The sequence below is a fragment of the Cygnus atratus genome, chromosome 7 (genome assembly GCF_013377495.2).
Source record: "Cygnus atratus isolate AKBS03 ecotype Queensland, Australia chromosome 7, CAtr_DNAZoo_HiC_assembly, whole genome shotgun sequence".
NCBI lineage: Eukaryota > Metazoa > Chordata > Aves > Anseriformes > Anatidae > Cygnus > Cygnus atratus.
The window spans coordinates 18,258,007-18,282,713 of record NC_066368.1 but is presented as its reverse complement, the minus strand read 5'-3'; the positions used below and the strand labels follow the sequence as shown (position 1 = coordinate 18,282,713).

The 24,707-nt window shown below is 39.4% G+C and overlaps 3 protein-coding genes across 4 annotated transcripts in view; all 3 read left to right on the top strand.

The window, feature by feature from the left end:
* Positions 1–24,707, top strand: part of LOC118246182 (interferon-induced protein with tetratricopeptide repeats 5-like) — a 348,670-nt gene that overhangs the window by 188,708 nt on the left and 135,255 nt on the right. The window lies entirely within an intron of this gene.
* The window catches only part of FAS (Fas cell surface death receptor), a 250,540-nt gene that overhangs the window by 188,714 nt on the left and 37,119 nt on the right, over positions 1–24,707 (top strand). The window lies entirely within an intron of this gene.
* On the top strand, positions 533–23,904 carry STAMBPL1 (STAM binding protein like 1). Of its 2 annotated transcripts, none has more exons than XM_035537440.2 (11): positions 533–745; positions 11,683–11,884; positions 12,736–12,953; positions 14,110–14,185; positions 14,830–14,925; positions 16,159–16,504; positions 17,170–17,294; positions 18,197–18,334; positions 19,007–19,119; positions 21,287–21,386; positions 23,007–23,904. In XM_035537440.2, exons 2-11 carry the CDS (start codon positions 11,804–11,806, stop codon positions 23,061–23,063), a joined length of 1,350 nt encoding a protein of 449 aa, XP_035393333.1. In that variant the 5' UTR covers positions 533–745; positions 11,683–11,803; the 3' UTR covers positions 23,064–23,904. The 2 variants fall into 2 exon arrangements, with proteins under 2 accessions (XP_035393333.1, XP_035393339.1); XM_035537446.2 differs by having other exon boundaries at positions 533–761.

Genomic DNA, 24,707 nt, shown 5'->3' with positions numbered 1-24,707 from the left:
GCTGACAGGGCGAGCTGCGCATCTGTCCCCTGACACGCTGCTTAAGCCTCTCTCAATGCCACTGGGCACTGCCAGCTCCCTTGCTGCACCAAATATTTGCCTTGTTCCAGCTTCAGCTCCACAGCCCTGACGACCTTCTGCGAGCAGCACGCCGACCACTGCATCCTCACGGAAACCTTCCTCCCCACCCACGGGCTCTCCCCTCGGTAACTCGAGCACTGCTCCCGCCTGGCTCGGGGCTCGGCCCCCCACGCGTGCCCACCGCGGCTGGGCGCTGCCCGACCGAAATGGCGGCGGGCCGGGCCCGCGGCCCTTGGCAGGCGGGGAGGGGATGAGGCCCGGCGAGCCCCGCTGGCGGTGCGGGGGGCCGCAGCCCCCTGCCCTCGCCCCCCGCAGCCTCGGCGGCCGTCAGGCTGCAACGGCAGCACGGCGGCGCCCCCGGCCGCAGGGCAGCCGGGCGGCCCGGCGGCTCTGCCGGCGCAGGCTCCTCCCTTCGCCCCGCTCCGTGACCCGGCTGCGGCAGCGGAGGGCGTTGCGATCCGCTCCGCTCCGCTCCTCTCCTCTCCGCGGGGCGCCCCTCGCCTCGCCTCCCGCCAGCCCCGCGCAGCCGCCGCCGCCTTCCCCGGCTGGTGCCGACGGTGCCGGGGTAGCGGTGCCCGCGGGCAGCCCCGGGCCCGGCGGGTGGGAGCTGCCGCTGCTGCGACCCCCCCGAGCCTGCGGAGCGGCGCCGAGCGGAGCCGGGGAGGTGAGGAGGGAGGCAGGTGAGGTGGGAGGGAAGGTAAGGGGGTGCCGGCACCCCGCTTTTAGGCGTCCCTGGCCCCAGCCGCGTGCCTGCCAGAGGCTCGGGACAGAAAATGAAAGGTTTAGGAAAAAAAAAAAAAAAGGGTGGGGGGTGTGTTGCTTGGCCATCTGTAACCCTCTCGTAAGGCGTTTCTGCTCGTGTACTGCGTTTTGTACCTACGGCATCCCTGTAGGACCTCAGGTGTCTCCCCCAGGTGCACCAAGCAGCGTAACGTAATGTCTCCAGGGCGTGGATGCACTTTCCCTTTTCAGAAGGGCGACACAAAGTCTCTTCTGGGGGAAGTCCATTTGGTTGGGAATTTCTTTTGTTTAACATGCATGCGGTTCTGCGTGTACGTCAGGGAGGTCGTGGGCAGAAAGGGCACACTTCATGCTGAAACGGAAACGTGGGGTTACGCGGTCTTGGATGGCTGGTGGCTCCCGGGGCTTTGTTCCTCAGGCTCAGGGCAATTTGGAGGAACTGATTCGTGTGAGTGGGTGTCTCCTTGTTGTAGGCTGAAGTGGTTGACTGTCCAAGCTGGAGTCGCACATTTTTGATAAATTGCTTTAGACCAGCAGGTCCTAGAAAATGTGATACGGACCCATAACTTCATGAAGTATCCCTAGGAGGAGGCAGTCTAGGTTTGTTGTGGGTGTTGCTGAGGCAGTATAATGTGTTTCTCTGTAACAGCTGGATTTTCTGAAGCCTCAAATGCATTTCTGTCTTGTGTATTGTAGATCTGTGTGCTCAGGCTATTAATAACTGAATCAGAGGCCATTGTTGACCAATCCAGAGATCACTGGATCACGGGACAGCATAGGAAGCTTTATTTGCAAGTGCTATAGAATTGTACAGGTGCAAATTTCATGTTCATGTTTCTTCTGTAGTATTTTAAGTGCTTGTAATTTCAGGAATTTTATTTTTCAGTGTTAGGTTTTAAAACAGGGTTCGGTGTCTTGATCAATGAGAATACTGTGAAGGCATTTCTCATGGTTTACTTTATGTGTCTAAGTAAGTTCAAGATCAGGCCGTAAGTCACTTCCTGGAAGTTAATCACCATGCTGGGGGAGAGTACAAGGTGAGGGGTGTCACGAAATCTTCAGCTGCTGCGGGAGTTTCAAGGTGACTTATGCATGAAGACACTGAGCAAATGCAGTGTAATAATAAATGTTTGGTCTCTGTTTGCCTGACTTGTATGCATAGGGTTTTGTGTTTTTTTTTTTTTTCCTGGTCATATCTGACTCCTGCTATTTTATTTCTACATCAAAGGTTACATTTCTAGTTTGTGTTCTGAAACTTAGGTTGCTGACCTGTAATGAAAGTCTTCATCTACAAAATTTTAATAAACATGTAACGTTTTGATTGCCTTGCCATAAAACATATTTTCGGGGCAAAGTTTTTATTGTAACTAGAAGTATCAGTCCATGAAAGCAAGTGATCTTGTCAACATCATACAGTTCCTGAATGATCCATACATGGTGGCTTAGTACTCTTGCTGCACAGGCATCCCTCTTCTAAAAATCCAGCATTTCGAATCTTACGTGGATGACGATACCTCGTGTGATGCCATGAGTCAGGCACCTGCTCAGACACGACCCTTTGCCCACCACTTCCTACTGGCAGCTCCAGATGACTCACAGTTCAGCACGCAACGTGTTGAAGTGTGTTAGGGAGGCAGTGGGCTCTCTACATAATCATTGCAGAAAGTGCCTCCATCCTTTAGTGTCTCCAAATCACAGTGAGAAGGCCTTCAGGGATTTCTAGCCCTTTCCATTGATAAGGAACAGAGCTCGGATAGGCTGTAAAGATCATCAGACTCATCCTGTAGGGACAAACAATGAATCTGGAAATTATTTTGGCTCAGAGATAGGCAGTGCATAGCTTCACTGGGATGAACAGCCTGTTGAGTTGCAGGCGTGTGAGTTAACTGCACATCACTGTGCGATTAACTTTGAGACCCTGGATAATTGAGCCAAAGTAAAGTCAGCTTACAGGGCTGCTCGAGTTACACTCAGTGCCCCTGTAAAGCATGTGCTTATCATTGTTAATTTTAGCAAACTTACAAAAGAGAAAATAGGTATTGTAAGTATTTTCTTTTTTTTTTTTTTTTTACAAGTAGAAAAAAAAAAAAGGACTAAAGCACATCAAATTCTTCATATAAAGTCAGACATTCCTGTTTTTTTTCCATATACTCATAGCATGAGAGATCCTCCAGGAAGGTCAGAGCAGGAGGTCAAAGACTTCATTATGAAATCAACAAACTGTAGTACCTTGTATGTTTCTGTAGTATCTATGTACATTTCTGCAGTATGATGCTTACGCCTGGTTAGGTGGTTACTTGTGCTAGTTGACCATGCTCCTTCTTGTAGGTAATAGCACTATCATTTTTTTTACCTGCACTTTGCTTATTTAACCATTAGTGTACAAAACAATCAGAATCCATTGAAGTAATGCCCCAATTTGTTTTTTTTGTTGTTGTTTTTGTATTGTTTTTTTTCTAGATTTGAGGCCACAAGACAGGCATCATTCTTTATGGATAATTTAAAAGACATGAGGTAAACTGTGAATTTGTGTTAGAAATATCTGCTAAACTTAATTCTCCCTTTTTTTGTTACCTATGTTATGAGCCGTAACATATAAGACAGAATAGTAATTTGTCATCCAGTAGAAACAGAAATTGATCGTTGCAGCTGGTTACTTGCCCTATTAACAAGTGTCCTAATTAGAGATTATGGAATGTCAAACTGTTATAGAATTAAGTAGCAAATACTGTCAGACAAACCGTTGTCTTTTATAGGAAGAACAGGAAGACTCTTAAACCTTCCTGAGGCTTTGTCTCTGAGAGAAGTAGGGCTACAGGCAGAAAATCTGTGAAACCTGAGAATTTGCAAGTAATCGTGCTTTCTCTCTTTCTTGGAAATCTCTGAAGTGTTGCAGACCTCTGTGCTGATCTTAGCCTCTCATTTGTTTCCCTTGGCAACACAGCTTCTTGTCTTCATGATGGAAGTTAGTTTTATCCATGATGATATGTATTGCAGGTATCTTGTTTCAGTATTTCAGCTGAACCATCAAAGAACAAATCATATAAAAATAGCTATTTCTTTTGTTTCTTCCCTCTTCTGGCTTAATATGCCCAGGTACACTAATTTTTGTGGGGGACTGTTGTGGATTTCCTAAAGGACGAATAGAGCACTGTTTCTCTACGCAATGTCTAAAATACCCTTTTAATGGGTTACTGGAGAGATGCTGTCCTGTGTTGCATAAGAATATTTCAGTCACTGCCTAACATTGCTACTGATCTGTAATTCCAGTTGTTCTGGTGATACTTTATCTGTTACATCGAAAATGCTTTTCTGCTGAAACTGAATGGTGTTACCAAAAAGGGAGAGGGAGAAATTGTGTTTTGTTTTGACAGAAGAAACCACAAGACAAAGAACCATCTGAGTTCACAGGCCACTGGTTCACAGATGCATGTTTCAGTGCTCAGAATTTCCTGTCTGTTTTTCCGGACGTTCTCTTAAAAGTGGCTAATAATTGGTGTGACAGAGCATATTAATAACTCTGGTGGCAAGCCATCACCTGTGCATACAGCACAAGTGCACAGGGTTATGTAACAGTAGCACAGACAGCAAATCTTGACTTCAAAATAGTCTGCGTAAAAATGAATGAGAAAATAGATGTGGGTCAGAGTCCTTTGTGCTGTGAAGTGATGGGAAATGTCTGTGGGTTCCGCAGTCATAGTCTTTGTAGTGGTGATGCTTCTCCCCAAAGCAATTAATTCAGTTTCTTAGTCAACTTACTGATACCCTAAGTTTAAAACGTATACCAGCACACCCTCCCATCTCAGTCACTGACCTTCAACAGTTAACCTCAGTGGGTTGGATCAGTGTCCTGCGAGCTGAATAGGTAAGTGCCAGATGTTAGAAAGAAACTGAAAAAAACTGGTCTTAAATTAAGATCATGCCAAACTGGAAGAGGACTGAGTGGTGGAATAAACTGTCAGTTTTGAGTTAGTGCTCGAGACAGCAAGTGAGGTTTTCTTTTTGTGTGCTTCCTTTTTGTGGAAGGGGAGATAATAAGATGGACTTTATTACCAATGGGCAAAGATAAGAGACTTTGCACATGCATTTGTGTTGTATAATTTTCTTCCTTACCAGGAACAGAAAATGTAGATGAGCAAACGGTTCTTTCATGTGTCATGTTGGGTATTATTTGCTTATTGTAGTGGTTTATCAGATTCTCAGCAGACCTGATAGCGATCTAATTTTTTTGAAGTGGTTTCTTAATGCAGTAACGTTTGTATCTGTTCCAAAAGGAAAAAAACTGTCCCTAGAAAACAGCCGATGGTATGGAAGTAGCTATGTTCATTAACTGCAGTCAACCAAATGTTTGCTGAGCAACTTTAAAAGTCTTCAAAGAATTGTTCTCACTTTTTTAGCAGTTGAAAAACAGATTCTTGTAATTCATCTTGTTTAGATGAAAATAAAGCTCAATTTTGTGATGTAAGATTTAGCAATGAGTGGTGTAACCCTACAGGGAAGATTTGGGTTTGGCAGATCAGTGCAAGGAAGATTTCTGCACATGATTTCTCCCTCTCAGTACTTAAGGGGGTAAAGATGCTACTGCCTGTACACCACCAACACAGTCACCAGAGAGACCTTTAGGCAGCATCTGGGGAGGTGTGTGGGACTGGTCCTTCACAGGAGGTGAAAACAAGGATATACCCATGACCCACAACCAGGAGAGAGCATCGTGTAGCTCAGCAGGTGCCTGTAGGAGCTAGTGAAGCCTAGGAGGAGATCTTGTCAATGATCTTTAACTGTAGCCACAGGGCCAGGAGGCAGTGTTAAATTATGAACCGTTACTGAGGCAAGCTTTTCTTGTGCCAAGATTGGTAGCTCCTACTGTGAAGAGCAACTTCTCCATTGAATGATGTGGGGTTGTCAGCAAACGGTTCCTTGTGGTGTTTCTCTTCTTTGAAAGGCCCTTCTGTTGTTTTGTGTTAGTTCTGTGATTTTTTTTTTCTCTCAGCACAAGAGAATGATCTTGCCATGACATTCAGTGCTTTGTTGTTTTGTTTTTTTGTTTTTTTGTTTTTTTCCAGAAGAGACTACTTACTATACTAGCTGAATCACTTGTTGTAATGGGGAACTGTCGTTTCAAAAAACATGCTGACAGATAAACATGCTGTTTCTTTTTGGAGAGAACCGACAGAAGGCAGTTTGCTGTTTAGGCTGTTTTTAGCATATTTTATATCAAACCCATGTGTGTGTAAATGATTATGTGCTGTACCAATATGCCTGGCATTTCAAAAAGGGCTTGAATGAGATAGGTGCCTGTATTTCTAACTTATATTTCACTAAAGACAGTTAATATCCACTTCAAAACACACAAGTACGGGTATCTGCATGACTTGTTGGCATGAAACAGTCATTTATCTTCATGTAGCAATGACTGGATGTGCTGTATTTTGGGTTTGCTGAGACAATTGAATTCCATTATGGGCAGTTAAAAGGTGGTTTTGCACTTGCTAATTTGACTATTTTAGTGAGGACGGGCCTCTTTGTGGTTTGTGACATCTTTATTCTAGGGTTCTATAATCATCACACTTGATAGTGTAGTAAAACAAACTATTACTGTTTTAGCTTCTTATTGCAGTATTAAAGTAACCTTTTTCTTTTTTTATCATAGAAAGAATGTAGAGCAGTGCTCTCAGGAGTAGCTTATAAAAAGTGGAACTGTGCCATATTTTAGATCTTGTATTAGCAAATATTTCTAGACCCTAATCACAGTGAACTGAAGTGAATGATTTCAATGGGCAGCACATCTGGGCTCTGCATTCTACCAAAAGAGCAAACAGAGGATAGATGTTTCTAAAATAATTTACTACTGAAAATACGCAAAGAATAAATCATTGCTAATGCCCCAGGTTTCTATTATTTTTAACAGAATCTTAGCCCTGGCATTAAAAAGTGCTGTGGAAATTTTTACCAATGATATCTTTAATGCAGCTTTTTAGTAAGACTAACATTCCTACTATTGACAAGCGCTGCTGGCAGTAGTGAAATCAGTGTGTTACGACTAAGCAAGTCCCTTGAAATTAAAAAGTATGTTACAAGGGGGGAAAGTGGAAATTAATGATTAAACTAATACATTGTTAAGTTAGGCCATTACTTGTTTATAAATCTAAAAAGCGCACTCAATATCTAAAAACCTCTTGTGAAGATAGAAGAAAGAAAAGCGGCCTCAAGGCCCGAGTAAGGAGGGGAAATCCATCCTGGTGCTTCTGCGGCCCGGGGGCTCCGGGCTGCTGTCACCCCGGGCACCCCAGCAGGCCCCGTCAGAGCCTGGCTGCATGGCCTGCGTGGTCGCACGTGGCCGGGTTGTGCTCCCAGGGCGTTTCGGAGCCTGCCCAGCTCTGAGCATAGGTGGTACACGCTCCTTCTGCCCAGACTGTGAGCTGGCCCCATACAGGCATCGCAAGCACAAGCTGTGGGGCTTTGTTGGCTCAGTACTGCACCTGAGCTAATTGCTGTGCAGCCCTGCGTACCGCCTGTCGCTCTCACAGGGCACGATTCTGTAGCTTCCAGACTCAGCTGGGTCTGAGCACAGGCAAAGGGGCTCTTGTTTGTCCACGTCCAGCCAGACTGACAGTTAGAAACATGCCAGTGCAGTATCCTGCGAGGGCGTTGGAGAATTTGTGGTGAATTGTGGTGCTATACCTCTCAGAAAAGCCATGGGCGTGTGTGTGCCTTCACCAGATCTTCTCATTACCACCTCTGTCTCATTAGCTTACTCTTGACTTTTGATGATCTTGATATGCTCTGTGTAGCTTGATGTACTATTTGCATATACTTCAAGATAAAATTGCTCTGTTTTTCATTCTCCTTTCACTTGGTACCATGCTTGTTAGCCTGAGCAGAAAGCATGATTTTAATGCCACTTAAAACACTGGTCTTGCTTTGCTCTGTTTCCTGTGGCTGAGGGCCTTTGATTTAATTAAGCTGGATTTTCAGAAGAATTAATCGTAGTATAATAACCTGGATTGAATATGAAAATAAGTGGTTTTTTTGAGGTGGAAATGGGATTTGGTAAGGAGTGTCTGATTAAATGAGGAAAAATATCTTAACTGTTGAATGGTTGTTACATTCTTATATTCTGATAATGATTCTCAGAAAATTCATCATTACAGAAAACTTAGCATGCTAAATCTACAGACATTTCTTGTTAATCAGACATTACGTACGTCCCTCTAAATTAGCTGGAGTGCCTGAAATCGGATAGCAGAAAAATGCATGTTTACTCTTAGAATTTAGAGCACTAAACACTCTAACAGACTATGACAGCTCCATGCTGGTGTTGCTACTTATCCCACATGCTTGGGGCTGGAATGTGGTTCACTGTATTTGCATAACTATTTTGAATATATATATATATATATATATATATATATATATTCAAATATATATGTATATATATTATATGTATTCATATATATATATTATATATATTATATATATTCATATATATATATATATCTGAATATAGTTAGTTTCAGTTACATGAAGAGGTCTCCTACTTGCCTTTCTCTTTGCTCTTGTAGAGTAAAATATGTGTTTATTCCACAAGACAAGGAGTCATTGATCAGGACTGGGCAGCTCTTGGTAAGCTCTGTACAAGTTCATAGGGTGCATTTTTAAAGCCAGCTCCTGCCAGTCATGCCCTCTGAAAGGGGCAGTCTGTCTGTCACCACCTCCACCTTTCTACCGCCTTCCGTACGTCCTGAGCTGAGAAATCATTCAAAGGAAGTAATTAATTAAAATGAGTCTACTTAACTTGAATTTAGATTAGATATAACTCGCCTTGTAGTCACTGTCATCAACAAAGCAGAGGTAGAAAAAAGTATGGCGAGGGCAAGAGTGTGAAGCTGCAGCATGAGGAATGTTACGCGAGGAGGCATACCAGGGAACTGACAAATGTGTTTGTGGAGGTGGTTTTAGTAAAGCTTAATCTTCTGCCTTTTAATGATTTATAATTCTAGCCAGTGTGTCTGCATGTTAAGGGTAATATATAGTAGTGCAATCATAAAACAGCCAATGATCTTTTTAGGACTCCTTTTCCTTTTTTTTTTTTAATTATGCTGCCACCTGTAATAATTAATACATTTGAATCTTGTTTTGCATTTTTGTAAACTTGATACAAATTCATCCTAGTATTTCTTCTTCATTTAAAGTGTCTGGGTTTTAATGTGCTCCTGAAGCTAAGTTTAAAAAGTCCATTTCCTCTTTTATCTGTAGCGATTCTTCTGCTAACCCCTCACGCGGTAGGGTCTGACTGTGCTCGGTGCCTTGCTCTCTGCTGGGCTGCTTCAGCTTTTCAAAGCCTTGGCACAGTTTTGAGGAAGTGTGAGTTTCTGCTGTTACCAGATGTCTCTTGTTTAAAATAACTAGCATTAGGTATTTTTTTTTCTTATATTTAATGATTCTTTTTGTTAAAAATCTAAATGAGAAATGTTTGCAAGTAAGGGGTTCTGTGATGCCTCCCTCTGCCAGTTCAAAAGATTTTGGCTGGGGGATACCACCAAGCTTCTTTAGCAAGGACTTCTTTGAGAATGCTAGCAAAAAATAAAAAATAATAATAATAAAAAATGGTGGCTTCTGTGTTCCCTACTTGCTACACTAAGATTTTTCCACTTGTCTACCCACTAGGCTGAAAAGTCTTCAAGCTGTGGTAACAGTTGAAAGAAGCATATAATCCATATCCCCTCCTTTGTCCATTTCCATGCTGCATTTTGTAGAAAGTCCTTAAGGACGGTGTTTGAAAAGCAGTTTTCTTGTATAAGAGCTGCTAATTGAAATAGAAGTAATTGAAATAGGAATTGAAAAAAAATACATTTCTGCATCCTTTAATTTTGAACACTATTTTTTGGAATAAATTGAATGTCTAGACCATTTTGCAGCTTGTCCTAGTTAGGTGCATACCTTAGAGCAAAACCAGCCTTCCAGTCAGTCATTGTGGATCTCCCAGTTGCTATTAGGGGAACAAAAACTATATAATAATTAAAATCTGCAAATGATGGATAATAAATGAATAAGTGGTTTTAAAATACATGCTTTTTAGTTCTGAGAGTGCTTTTCTTTGTTTGTTTGTTTTATTAATGTTCCTAAGCCACACAAAACATATGAATGCAGTCTCTTACTGAAGATGTTATTTGTTCTGAGCATCTGAGCTGCAGGGACAGAAAACTAATGCGAGCTCTGCACTGGCCTGGCTTGTAGTCTTCTCCTTTCACAGTCTACCATAGCTACCATTTTCCAACTAAGAAGGCTTTCAAGTGGAACTAGCCACAAGGCACTATAAACATAGCTTTGGTATATACTAAAGCAAAAATATTTCATTATCGTGGTCCCATGAGACCTTTCTGCAGCCTGTGAATTGGCAATGAGTAGCGCTCTCCTGCCAAGCTAATCATTTACACCAGAGCTCCATCTTTATAAAATGAAATTATTTAGAGTACTTTTTCTATCAGTGCTACCACCTCAGCTAATGTTGATATTTTGAGTGTATAAGCCAAGCTCCATTTTTTTTCTTTCCAAAAGGGTATTGCAAATCGTGTAAGTGTTTTGAATACCTTGAACTGAAAGAAGTTGGCCTTGAGATTGCATTCACAGGTCTGTGAGATACCAGATGAAGAGAATAAAAATCTTGAAAATGCAAAGCAGAGGTATAAAGTCAAGCAATAATATATTAGTTGAGATTAGGTCATATATAAAAACAGGGTGAGATTGATTCAGTAAGTGTACCATTACAAAGAAACGGGATGATTCTGATTATTTTAAGGAAAGCATATTGCTTAAATGAATGTAATGTCTCCTGTAACATTTGGTTATAACATTAACACTAATGATTAAAAGTAAAGACTAACCTAATAGATATTATTAGTTTTGAGAAAAATGAAGAAGACCCAAATACAGAAATCAATACTTCAGGAGACAGCTAAAAATGTGTTACGATTGTTCTCCTCTAACCCAGAATCCTCTTTTTTCTAGAAAGATGTGCTGAGAAAATATCTTTGCTGAACCCTCTGTTTATGCTTCTGTGAAAGCATAAGGCATATCTATTGCAATATATGAAGTGTCTTTGACATTTGGAATCAAATCTGTTTGGATTGAGAGCTCAAAAGTGAAAGGCCACATTAGCAGCTTCATTTTCATATTTCCAGTGTAATTTAAATAATTCATTTCCCTTTTTTTTTATGATGACCACGCCATGTCTAAATATATGTCTTTACTTGTTCAGAGCTGTGCAACGAGCGATTACTATCAGTCGATTTGTCATATTTCATTGTGTTTTGAGTGGTGTTGAAGTCAGTAAGTTGTACAGGTGGAGCACAGAGTGGTTGAAATATTTCCTGTATGCTGTATTACTGATATGAGTTCATGTGCTAAGTTTTATTTTTAATTATAAGCTTAGCAGGAAAAAAGGTGCTAAATTCATGCTGTTTATAAATATGTTTGTCAAAACATATGCTCAGGGAAGCAGATTCTGTGCTTAGTCTTTGAAGTTTTTTCACTTAATGCTTGAAAGTTGGCTTGCTTGTGTGTTTGTGCTTCTTGGATGTGTTGTTGGTTTTTTTTCAAGTTACTGTTGAAGTTGTAGAAATAATTTGCCGTGTTGCATTTGAATCCACTGTAATAATGTTAGAACAGGTCAGCTAGCTCACATATGTCCTGCAAGGCCTCATGCATTCCTACTTTAAATTCTAAATGCCTGCTAAATTCTAGATTGTTATTAAGTATGTAAGTATTGTGATACTGAAGTGATGAGTGGGTGCAGGCATGCAAACTGATGTGACATTTGAATGTATTTTTAATCTGAGTGACTTGTCCTATTTCTTCCAGCACCCAACCACAATCAGCATATTGCTGTTAAGTTTCCCTTGGACTAATAGACTCTGAGGCAGCGTGCTGCAAATATTGAACATCAGATTGATACTTCAGTCATCCTGTCCATCGCAGTAAGATGGAGACTTTTGAGAAAAAGAGTGATCTTGGTTTGCAGACAGAGGTCAACATGGAACAACCGTTCAGTATTAGTTCCTTGGTACGTATTACGAAACATGCTTTAATGGCTTAGCATCCTCTTTCAAATAAGCAATAATTTATAACGTGTTTAGCAGTGCTGCTGTTGTCTGAAAGGCTGTTTTCTTGAATTCTGCCAGTTCCTCACATGTTCTGCTTGATAGTTTCATTGGATTTTATTTCTGTGTGTGTGGCTTATGGGGTTTTAGCTTGTTTCAGTGATCATGGTTTTCAGAAGTTGAAGTAAACGTTTTGAATAGAAAAAGTAAACCTTTACAGCATAAGATGAAACAACTTGCAGTAGCCACTTATTTAACCACTTAACAGGAAGGTAATAACTACAATAAACAACTCTGCTTCTTCTTCAGTAGAATCACTTCTAGGTTCTTCGACTCTGCTTCCTTTGAAACTGTAAAATGAACTGTTGATTAACCAGGAAAACATACTGCTTTTTGTTAGTTGACCTGTACCCAGAAGTCATATCCAATATAGCATATAACAGTAGTTTGCTTAGTCATGCAGATTATTTTAATAACTTAAGGTAGAACCTTACAGAATTTCATATGTGGGGGATTCTGAAGAGGACACACTGTGTTGCTTTTGATCACTTCTGCCGGGGTTTACTTTTTTTTTTTTCCTTTTATATGTATGCATATGTATTGACAGAGAGAAGATTTGGGGAGAGGGATAAGGTAATTTTTTACATTTATTGCAATTGAGAAACATTAAAATGTTTTAACTGTTGTTAGCAGTGAGGAAACTTATACCTATTTTGAGAAGCTGAAGATTTCCCTTGAGTTTCTTGAATGAGATCATTTACTGAAAGAGAATTGTAGTATCTGGCTCTCCTTGCTAATCTCTGTTCTTTTTCAGAAAAAGCTAGTAGCTATTCCTGACCATACAGACATCTCTGTGACCCCAGAAGAGAGAGTACGTGCCTTAAGCAAACTTGGCAGCAATATCACAATCAATGAAGACATCACTCCACGTCGTTACTTTAGATCTGGAGTAGAGATGGAACGAATGGCATCAATATACATGGAGGAGGGAAACCTGGAGAATGCTTTTGTTTTTTATAACAAGTTCATAACGTAAGGAACAGTTTGTGGTCTTTAGAGCTTATCATTCTGAGTAAATTAAAATGAAGATTTGCAGTGATAATGGGGCAACCCTTTAGATCAGGAGAACAATGTTTACTGTTTTCTTGCAGAATAGCTGTGCTCTTTAGAGATCTTTAACCAGTCTTTCTTACAATTTCATCTCAGCTGTTAGGGTAATAGTCCTATCTGTCTCTTAACTGGCAGGTGTGAGTTAACCTCATGTACAAAGGCTGAAATTAACTATACTGTAAGACCTATGAGAATCAGGAGATAGGTGATAATATTGTACAGCACTGTAAAAAAAAAAAAAAAAAAAATTTTTGCCTCTTTTTAGTTTTCATCCCCAAGAGGTTTAAGCATAATTTGTTGGAAAAATATATCAATGGCAGATTTAAACTTTTTATATAGCTAGCTTTGCTGTAGGATTGATTGTTTTCTTTCTGATGCTTCTAAAATTATGTATATCTTAGATTATTATTTTTTTTAATAATAAGAAACCTCCTTACCTCCCCTAATTTTCATCATACTCTGAAAACTAAGCCAAATCTTTCATATTCAACTTCATTTTAGATGTATGTATCTCTATAAGGAGGGTGTGGAGGTGAACATTGCATAAATTGCTGAAAAGATGATTAGCAGCTGAGAATTCCAAACTTTTCTGCAGCTAAGCATTGCCATAATTTAGATGTCTGGATGGGTTAATAATACTGCAGTTAGCTGTGCAGCTTGATCTGGTAAAAATGACTGCTTTAATGATAGTCAGTGCTTTATTTAAGATTCAGCATTTCAGCTAAGGAGACAGATTAAGACAGCAGAAATAAGATTTAGTAACACTGGCCGTGGTGGAGGGTTTTTTCAGGCGCTGAGTGCTAGTTAATCCTGTTTTAATCAAGCCCACTACTAAAGAGAAACAAAATATGTTCAGGTGTAGAAAATAAGCTCCTGTCATTGTCCTCTGTGTCCATACAAGTCCATACAAGAGATTAAGTGGTAATTTAAACAAATGAACATATAGAAACCTGCTTCGAGTCATGTGGAATTCAGTGTTTAACAGTTATAACATGTGAAACTGATTACTCTGCCAAAGTAAAAGCTAACGTAGTTATCCCTCTGGTTACTAAGACAAACATGCTGTTTAATTTTCTAGCTTGTTTGTGGAAAAACTGCCCAGTCACCGAGACTATCACCAATGTGCAGTACCAGAAAAACAAGTTATTATTAAGGTAGAGTTACTGTTTCCTGAACTTCAAGAAATGTTTCCTCTATTTCTGTTCTTTCCTATCATTCCTTTTCCCCCAATGCAAATGTAGTCCAAGGCAGCCAATGCAGTTTGAAGTTCTGATAACTTTGTTAAGTCATTTATGTTTTATTTTGGTTTAACCACTTGATCATTACTGAAAATTAACTTATCATTCTATAAGGTGAACAAGAACGGTCTCTGAATAAGTCAGTAGATTGTTGGAAACCCAAGTATATTTCTGAAATAGTAGTTGGCCCTGGTTTTTTTATAAAATGCATCTATATCAAAAATGTCAGTTATCACACACCTGTTAAACAAGACAGAGATAACAGATCACTAGAAAAAAATATCTTTTCCTAAGATAACAAGTAGTCTTGTTATAGGTAACTCCTTTCACTGATAGAAACTAATATGGCTTTATTTGAAACCAATGTACCAAGTTTAATAAGCTGATGATTTATTGTGTATTTCTTCTTTTCTTTCCTGGGAGAAGAGCAGTATTTTTTTTATTATTTTTTATTTTTAAATCCGTATTACAGATGAGTGTGGTTTTCAGGTGGTCCTTTTATGAAGTAAAAAGTTAACTTGCCTGTCTTTCTACCCTACCCCATCCCACCCCACCCAAAGAAACTGAAGGAGGTTGCATTTCCACGGACAGATGAACTGAAGAGAGATCTTTTAAAAAAATATAACTTAGAATATCAAGAATACATGCAAAATAAAGTAAGTTTTATGTGGTTATGAAATCATTGTTGTATGAATATTTTTCTATTGTATAAAACTTCTTAAAGCAGTAAAATGGCAGTTCTGCAAGACCATAGTCACCCAGCAGACTGCTTAGAATAACTTCTCACGTCTCAGAATCTGATCAGCTGGTCATTTGAAAATAAGTAATGCACATGTGAGCTTCGAAATATATGTTCTGTCATATTTACGTATTGATAGTAAAAGAAAATCAGAATAGGTCTACAGTACATTCTGATTCAGTTTTATAGATGGTATTTTTCATTTCATAAAACTTGTCTTGGAAAAGAGTGTCTGAGGAAAAGACATCTTTTCTTTCCTTCCCTTGAAATGGAACTAGGGAATTATGGAGAGGAAAAAACAACAACAGAAAAAAAACACTAAACAAAACAAAATAAAAACACCACACCAAAAAAAAATAAATCCTGTCACTGATTGGTTTGAGGCTTTCTTTCCCTTTGTATTTTGTGCATGACAAGAAATTACTTTAATCGAGTTCTCTTACTTGCCTTTGAAGATGCTTGATGCTGTCCCTGTAATGGGGGTAGGAAAAACTGTTGAAACGTGAAGCTTCCCTGTCTGGAACAGCAGTTGTCCTGGGGGCTGGGGTCAAAGCCCAGACAGGTGGCAGAGATGGCACTGAATGTGTCTGAGGCTGGGGAGGGCATGCACAGGGAGTCAGGATAAGCCCGTCAGTACAAGGAGCAATCCAGGGAAAGCTAAGAAAAGAAAGAAGCAGGAGAAAATTGGCCTATCCAAACAGCAGCAACAAGCTACAAAACCAGGTAATAACATGGATTATGAAAGCTACCCAGAAAAGTGATGTGCTTGTGGATCTCTTGCTACACTGCAAGTTGTAAGGACTTCTTATCTCTTTACCACCACTGTTCTGAAAACTCCTTTAATGGCTATATTGCAGTGGCTCAATGAGGCAAGTGCTCTCACTACTGAAATAAAACACAGAGCATCATAGGTAGGCATGCTGCAAGCTTTGTGTTGGAAGCTTCCTTGCTTATGGTATTTTGTTCCATATCATGCTGCTCTGGGGGCCAGAGCTGTATTTGTCACTTCAGCCAACAGGTTTCAAAAGGATTTTAGATGTTAATGACAGGGTTTTATGGTTTTGTTAAACAATTAGTTTGCTTCGTCTAATTTTTGTAGGTTTTTTTTATATATAATTCTGAGAATGTAACTGTTTTGCATATGTTTCAGAACAAATGTAAAACTGAATTTCTGAAGAAACTAGAACAGCAGAGGCTTATAGAGGCAGAGAAGAAACGAATCGCACACATGCGGCAACAGCAGCTTGAATCAGAACAGTTTCAATTCTTTGAGGATCAACTTAAGAAGCAAGAACTAGCTCGGGATCAGAAAATTAAAGACAGCATGGTTATGTCTGAACAGATAGATGGAAGTATGCTATCTTGTATTTCTGTACCTGAGAACAGTTCCTTATCTGCCACATTGCTTGAAAAAAACGAGAAGAGTGGCTCTACTGGACATTCACCTCCAGTAAACCGGGCCCTAAAGCCAGCAGCTGCTTTAAGTGCTGTTCAGAGTAAGTGCATAGATTTTGTACTCTTTGTCTGCTGTGCTGCTGCTTATAGCAGTCCACACATTGCATATGCATATGATGATGGTTGGACTTGATGATCTTAAAGGTCTTTTCCAACCTAAATGATCTTATGATTTATTCCCTTTGAGAATGTCTGTAGTGAAATAAGCATGAACAGGTTAATGTACACACAACAGTTCTATATAGTTTTCTCTCAACAGTTTTAAGAGAGGAGATTTGTTGTACATTTTCCAGCTGAGTGCCAGTAAATGGATCTGGAGATGGAACCTCCGTGTTCCTATGGCACAAAGTCTGAATATTGTCAGGGGCTTCAAGGGAACAGAACCAGAACCTGCAGAGGGCTCAGTCAGAGAGGCTTTTTGAAAAGCCCTGGCCTATAAAATGGGATCAACTCACTGTCCCCTCAGATGCAATCTAGCTAGGTTATACCTCACTTTGGCATGACGTGCTTGCACTGTAGATGTAGTTTCATTAGAAATGTGTGATGTGATGAGTATAATTCCTTAATCTTTAATAATTTCCTGTAACTGTGTACATTGCCTTATTTTAAGGAACTTCACTGTGTAAGCTACATATGCCTTTTTATTTCTCTCTCTCTCTCTCTCTCTCTCTCTCTCTGTCTCTCTTTTTGTCTATTTGTTTGTTAGCTCAATTGGCTGAAGCACTCAGAGGTGTAATTTTACCCAGGGATCTCTGTCACAAATTTCTGCTGCTAGCAGAGGCAAATACATTAAGAGGAATAGAGACATGTGGAATTCTCTGTGGAAAACTGGTACAGTTCAACCTTCACATTTGTATGGGGAAGACGTTTTTGGTAGTGCAATATTTTCCTGTAATATGCTGGTTTCAGAGCAAGAGAAGATCTAAACAATTAGTCTCTAATGTAACTAACTTCATATTATAACCTGAGTGGTCACTTCACCAGCATGGCCTGCAGCTTGCCTTATTGAGGAAATACTTGATCCAAGAACCCTGCTCGTCGTATATTTTAGCAAGTTTTTCAGTATGCTATACAATACAGGCTTTTTCAAGTACTTTCTTGGCATTCATCTAAGCTAAGTGAGGTTTAGTCACAGGACAATGGAATATAAAGACTGTTAGAATCTACTGGGGTCATCAAATTCATAATAGCAAAAGAACAGGGAAGAAACCACCATCCCTATCATGCTGTAGAACACTGGGGGGGGGGGGGGGGGGGGTCTGTTTTGTTTTTCCCTTGACCTAGATAGCAGTGTCTTTTCAGAGCAGGGAAAAATGTCATGGCCAATGCTGGCATACAAAGAATTTTGGAGATGATGTCCAGTTGTATTTGAATCACGTCAAGAGAAAGAATAGCAAAAGTAGTGATGTTCCAAGGTGCACAGAAAATAACAATTCTCAAACCTCTCTTTGTTCCCATGTTTTTAATTTTTTTAAAGGACATCTTTTTCAGTGGTCTCTGTGACCATTTCAATACAACAATTTTATGCTGTTATTCATCCTACCCTGTATGTTTCCATAATAATATGCTAGGGCATGTTTTCAGGTGTACTAGGTCGGTATAGTGGCATGGCAGTCAGTGGACATACACCACTTTGGTTTAGCTGAAAGGCTGACCTGCTTCAGATTCTCATTCAGCATTTATTCAGTAGTTCAATTGTTCCACTCTAAGTTATCTCAACATTTGTTTTACAGACACACAATGAATTTACTATTACCCATGTAATAGTGCCAAAGCAATCTGCAGGACCAGACTACTGTGATATGGAGAATGTGGAAGAACTATTTGGTATTCAGGATCAGTATGATCTCCTCACTTTGGGTTGGATCCATGTGCGTATGTCTCACAGATTCTAGCTTTCTATATCGGCTCTGCATACTATATATAAACAACCCTGTAAATAAACTAGAGAAATAACTGGCATAATACAAATGAATTTGCTCACTTAATTCTAGTCATAGTGATGTAAATGAACATTAATATTCTCCACAGATAATGAGTATCTCTTAATCTATGAAGTTGAGGCATCCTGTTTACACAATAGAGCCTGCTTTTGCCGTTGCAACTTTTGTTTATGTCTGTTTGCGGATATTTTATTACTTTCTAATGCCATTTCTTTTCCATTGTATTCAAAATCCTTTCAAAGTTTTGGGGTATTGTGGTGCTTAAATTCTGTATTAATTATGTGGAGTGTGATTTCACTCTTAGAGATTTTGAACAATCAAGTCATTTCCCTTTTGTCCTGTGCTTCTTCATTCTACTTTTTTCCCCACCATGATCAGAAACCTGCTTGTACATCTGGGTGTGAATGTGTTCCCATGAAGTTCATAATGAAAAGCTACTCTAACAATGTAGAATCTGGGTTAATAGGAAATTAAGAAACCAATCATGGGAAAGTACTGATGCATTTACGAGTTAAAAATTATTGTTCCTTCTTGAATGCATGTTGACCTTGACTTATAAGGAGTATTTCATGATGTTGAGTTTTCCATTTCTTTTTGTAGACACATCCAACACAAACTGCATTCTTATCCAGTGTTGATCTTCATACTCATTGTTCTTACCAGCTAATGTTACCAGAGGCCATTGCGATTGTTTGTTCACCAAAACATAACGAGTGAGTTCTGATTTTTGTAAGTAATATGTAGATATATTCCCCCGCTCCTTATCTTAAAATGTGATCAAATGCAAACAGCACATGTCAACTGGGGTGAAGGACAGGAATGGGCATATCGTGAGTTTTTCTTTAGTCTGTTTAGACTTGCATTCCAGTCAGTCTGTATGCACAGTATTGTTTCTGGCTTCTCTCTCCTCCTCCATTTGTAGCTCCAGGTTTTAAACTTTGATTTATTTTTATACTCTACTCAAACAAGTAGTAATAACAGGAGCTGTTTTATTGTAGACTTCATTGCCTGTGGCTTACCACAGCGCTATCGTCATTCTGTCTGATGAAGGAAATGGAAGGGTAAGACATTTCTGTGACTAGAAATTTGTAGGACGATATGAAAATTGCAGTTTTGGGAGTAGAAAGATAAAGGACACTCTTTCCCTATTAAGGTCCTATTTTCATATTTCATAAAATACAATCAGTAAGTATGTGGAAAAACCTGGAACTGCATAACAAATAATGTGAAGGTTTACTATGTAATAGGCTGTACAGAAAAATTGTTAAGTCTCCATCCTTGGAGATACTCAAAATTGAGTGGATTAAAGACCTGGGCAACCTGCTCAAGGTTCTACTTGAGTAGGGAGTTTTGACCAGATTATCAGAGGTTCCTTCCAACTTTGACAACTCAGTGATTATTCTTTGGTGTGCTTGACATTTCAAGTCTCTGTGGCTAACTCTGTTGTTTAGTTTGTACCTGTCTGCAGCCTGCCTTTCTGGCCTTCTGCCCCCATACATGACTCCTATTATAGTTGGCCAACTTCCCATATGGGCCATTCAGGTAGCAGAGCTATAAATACAGCTTGAGTGATAAGTGCATGAGCATTAGGCTTTGTGACTTTGAGCAGCAGCGTTTGCATACCTTCTGAAATCTCTGGCCTTTTAAACTGCTTTCATAGCTTTTGCTCATAGTCTGTAACCAGCTCTAACCTGCTACTCCTGTCCGTAACATTAATTGATCAGATGTTGTCCTGCAGTTTTTAGGTAATTACTTTTTTTGTGAAAATAAGCATAGTTTAAGGTGTGGCCATGGTAAATCAAATAGATAGCGATCAGCAGTAATGCTTTATAAGTAAATTTTCTTAGATGTTGCATTTTGGTGTATCTCTTTTTCGGAACTAGAAGTGTCAAGCTGCTTCTACTGCACCCTAAATGCAGCAAAAATGTTGCTAACAGGACTAGACTCTGGTCAGACTGTGTTGCCAGCTGTCACTGTGCTGTAGATGAGTATCTATGGAGCATTTTGTTGCGAAACAGTTACAGCATATTGGCACACTTGAGGTGGAATTCTGTTTGTGCACCTGGGGCATGCACAGCATTACTCTGTGCCAAAGCATCCTCTACCGGTGGCAAAAGAGGTCCTTGCTTACCAGCATGCTGCTTTCGTTGGTCTAAGCAAGATCCCAAGCATATTGTAAATAAATAATGCAATAAATACTTCATGCTTTGTCTCCTCAATTTCCTAATCTTTTTCATCTGACGAAATAATGTTGATTTCATGGAGGCTTCTTACCTGAATTTAGATTCAATATCCATCCAAAGCCAGGCCCTTCAGTATTATTTGAGTCAATCTGTAGAGGCATTGTTCTTTTATAGATGTGTGGTTTGTTTTTGTTTGTTTGTTTTTAAACTACTTATTCTATACTCAGAGTAGAGTGTTAGATCATATATATTCAGCAGTGTATTTTTTAGTGCTTTGTACTACTTGATTACCTAAGCTACCTAGAAGAGGGGGGAGGATGTATACTCCCAGTAGCTACTTACAGAGCTTCAAGGCTGTTCTTTTTGTGTTGCCCCTCTAGAGTTCAGTGAGTAAAATGCAATCCAGAGCAGACACGGATGCTCTGTGGCTGTTCCTATATGAATTTACCTCCTCCCTTAGTGGGCTAAACTGCCTAACAGGAATAGCACCAAGTATTATGTCTTCTCCTCCCATTTCCTCACCGCATCTCCCTTCACTGCAGGATAACTCATATAAGGTTCAACCCAACCTTAGCTCCTGTATATCAGAGGTTATTGAGTACTGTCACGTTGTCCTTCTGTTTAGCTAAGTATGTGAATTTGTGCACTTGTATTATGGGGACATTAAACAACAGTAGTTTCACCTTTTGCTTTCCAGCACTGGCATCTTCAGACTTACTAATGCTGGCATGCTTGAAGTTTCTGCTTGTAAAAAGAAGGGATTCCATCCACATACAAAGGATCCTAGGTTATTTAATGTAAGTATATAATCTATATAATCCAGTATGTTTTTGACTATTCAAATTCTTGCCCATGGTTCTAATGCAAGCAGAAAGTGTAGCTGCTTCAGATTAGGTTTCCTTATACTTTTCCCCCATCTTAATAACTCCTTATGCATACTTCTCTGACAAAGGCAGACATCGGGAATCTATTTAAGCAGTCGGTAGCAGCCCTGAGATGACTTTTGTTACGCACTGCCATTCAGATAGTGGCTAGCCAGAGGCAGTTGCCATCAGTCACAACTTGTACTTGTTTTCAGAAGAAGCAAAAGCCACAGATTCAAGTAGGAGTTGTTCCTGAGTGCTTCAGTTTTTAAACAAAATTGTGTTGTCCCACCAGAACATCCCAGCTGCTAAAAAGTGCAATTATGAGTAGATTAAACCCATTTCCTTTATTTCCCATTTTCTTGCAGCTTCTCATAAGCTTTTCTCAGTAACTACCACATGTTTTAATGTTGTGATAGCATGATATACTGTATGGATGGCTGAACTGTATAGTCATTCAGAATTATCAGAAATGCCACTGCTATCTGGAAGAAAACAATCTTTATCTTTGAATAATTAAGATTTTTTTAAATGAGACTCAGTTCAAATAGACAACAACTCATACCTCTAACTCAAAGTAAAATGATTAAGAGCAAGTAATACTAAAAGATGACTTTAAAAAAATACTTCTTTTTGATAGAACTTCCAGAATATCAGTACTACTCAAGGAGAGTTTAAATTATTTGTTTTGCTTTGTTCTTACATCATTGACCCTAGGGGTATTGAGAAGGTAGTCCAAGTCTGAAAAAATATTTATGCTTTTGTTCCAGATAAGCTCTTTTGGGTAGTCCTTTACTGACTTAGTTTACGAATGAAGTTACTGGCCACTTGAGCGCATTTATAAACAGTAGACGCATTGCTGGTATCCCATATCAAACACAAATATCCTTGCAAGTACAATCCCCAAAACGCATTTATCTGCCAGTAAGAACAGTAAGATCACAGCCTTTTTTTCCTGGAGGAAAAATATCAGGGGTGTTAATATAGGAAGCTTCCTGAAACCTGACTAGAACAAATCTAACGCACATCTGTCAGGTTTCTGAAAAAGAGCTCTTCTCCACAGATCCAACACATGCTTACACATTACTTTGTGAAGGCTTGGCTAAAGACACAAGCTAGTCCTAAATGCTTTAAAAAAAAAAGTGGGCAGACATCTGAAGCTACTGCAGAAAGAGAACAGAGTTTACGCTTAACTTGCTGTTGCCGTCCATGCACCTGATCTAATGCAATACACAGCTCCTTCTCCCTTCCTTTCAGATATCCCATGCTGTGATACGTAAAGCATAGCACTGAGCTATAATCTGCTTCAGAAGCCAAGCACTAAATGATATCCTCTATAGAAATTTTCTGTTTCCATGTTGTAGTCCTTGCTTTAGTCAGCAGTCTACACCTGTGAAGGTAACGTTTGCCTGTAAACAGGCACAGTGACAGATATAGTCAAAGTTGAATATATAGCATATTAAGCAGGCTCAGAAAATTAAAAAGAAACTACTGTCTAAAATATGCAATTTTACTGAAACTTATTTGTGAGTAATGCATTGATTTCTTCTGCAGCCGTGTACCCACGTGGTTGGAAAAGACATAAAGATAATTGTGCTGGATCTGAGGTGATACAGATGGACAATAACAAGTTGCTAAACAAGTGGTCAAAAGAGAAAAATGGCTTCCTGTTTTTCCTACATTTTCAGAAATGACTTTTATATTTATACATTTTAGATTGAGTGGTTTGATATTTATTGCTTTAGCCTGTTTTGGAGTTATTTTGTTGCTCTGTCAAGGTGGAGTTCAGTGGCATTACCCCTGAATCTGTAAAAGCATCATCTCACTAAAACCAACAATAAAATGAACTTCAAATAACAGAAACAAAGTTGAAATAAGTAATGCTTCCTTTGTCATTTGTTAGCAGTAATTACTCTCTGAGAATTACAGATTTTTTAATAGCTTTTTAAGACTTTCAGCTACTTAAATCTATTCACTGTTTCAGTGAATTTACATTATATGTGGTAGAGACAAACACATCGGTTCAGCAATTTTTGTTTTCATCCTTATATAGCTCGTGTTTCTACTAAGTCATTAAACAGAAAACACAAGTCCTTTACCTGAGTGCTGACCCTCATAACATCCTGGAATAGCAGAGAGGTTTTGGAGTCCCATGAAAAACTGTCTTCTCCAGCAACCCTCTAGCAGAAACTCCCATTTGAAATCAAGTTCTGATCCTGCAAGGGATTCCCTGGATCTGTCTAGAGCTAGATAAAAAGATCTATCTAGAGTTAGAAGGAAGAATCGTACAAAAATATTTGCTCTTACAAGAGTTTATTTAATACCTGCTCCAAGAACCTAGATGACCTATACTTTAAATAATAAGGTTAGTACAAAAACGTTTGGAACGTGCTAACAGTCAGAAGATGGACAAGATCTGAAACCCAACAGTTACGCAGTCACAGTAAATAACAGGTGCTATTGCAGAGTTTACAGTTTGAAGATAAGAAGTAACAGGGAAGTGAGGTAAATAAACTATTGAGTTTGAGATAGGAAAAGAGGTAACAAAAATAAATAGCATCCTTTATCCTGAACTCTAATGAATACAGAGTGCAGCAAGTTCCTTAGAACTGACCTTTTCCAGGTCTGTCTCGTGATTACTTTATTCATACATATATATATATATACTTGTAAGACAGTAGTAGTACTGGCTTCAACTTCTATGCATATACTTCTATTTTAATATCAATTTCAATGTATTTAAGACATAAGTGGAATCAGAAAAGTCACAGAAAAAGAAAAATGTCTAAAAACATTTTAATCTGCTCTGATTACATTATATCCCCTTACGTATCCCATCCCACCCCACCCCCTGTCAAAAAAAAGTTTTGAAGAGCAAGTGTATTAAGCCAGCTTAATTACCCTTTAGACCTTGCTGGAAATCAAAACAACAAAAATAGGCTACACTCATCCTGAGGACATGTAATAGAAAAGTCATGTGTTCAATCTAATATCAGAACTTAGCTATGCTCTAAAAGAACAGGTTTTGTTTCTTTAAAGAAGTCACCTGGAATTGCTGTATAAAGCATTGTACCTCTGGGCCATACAATGAGAGAACTTCTTCTAGCATGACAGCTGTGAATTAATTGATGTGGAGAGATAATATTTCTGGATAGAGCAGATGCAAAGCAGAATGCACATGCTCATCCTGGTATCAAACAGACACTATGCTCCTTTGGTGCTGCCCAGAGCTTGAAAAATCAAGAGTAGTTTTGC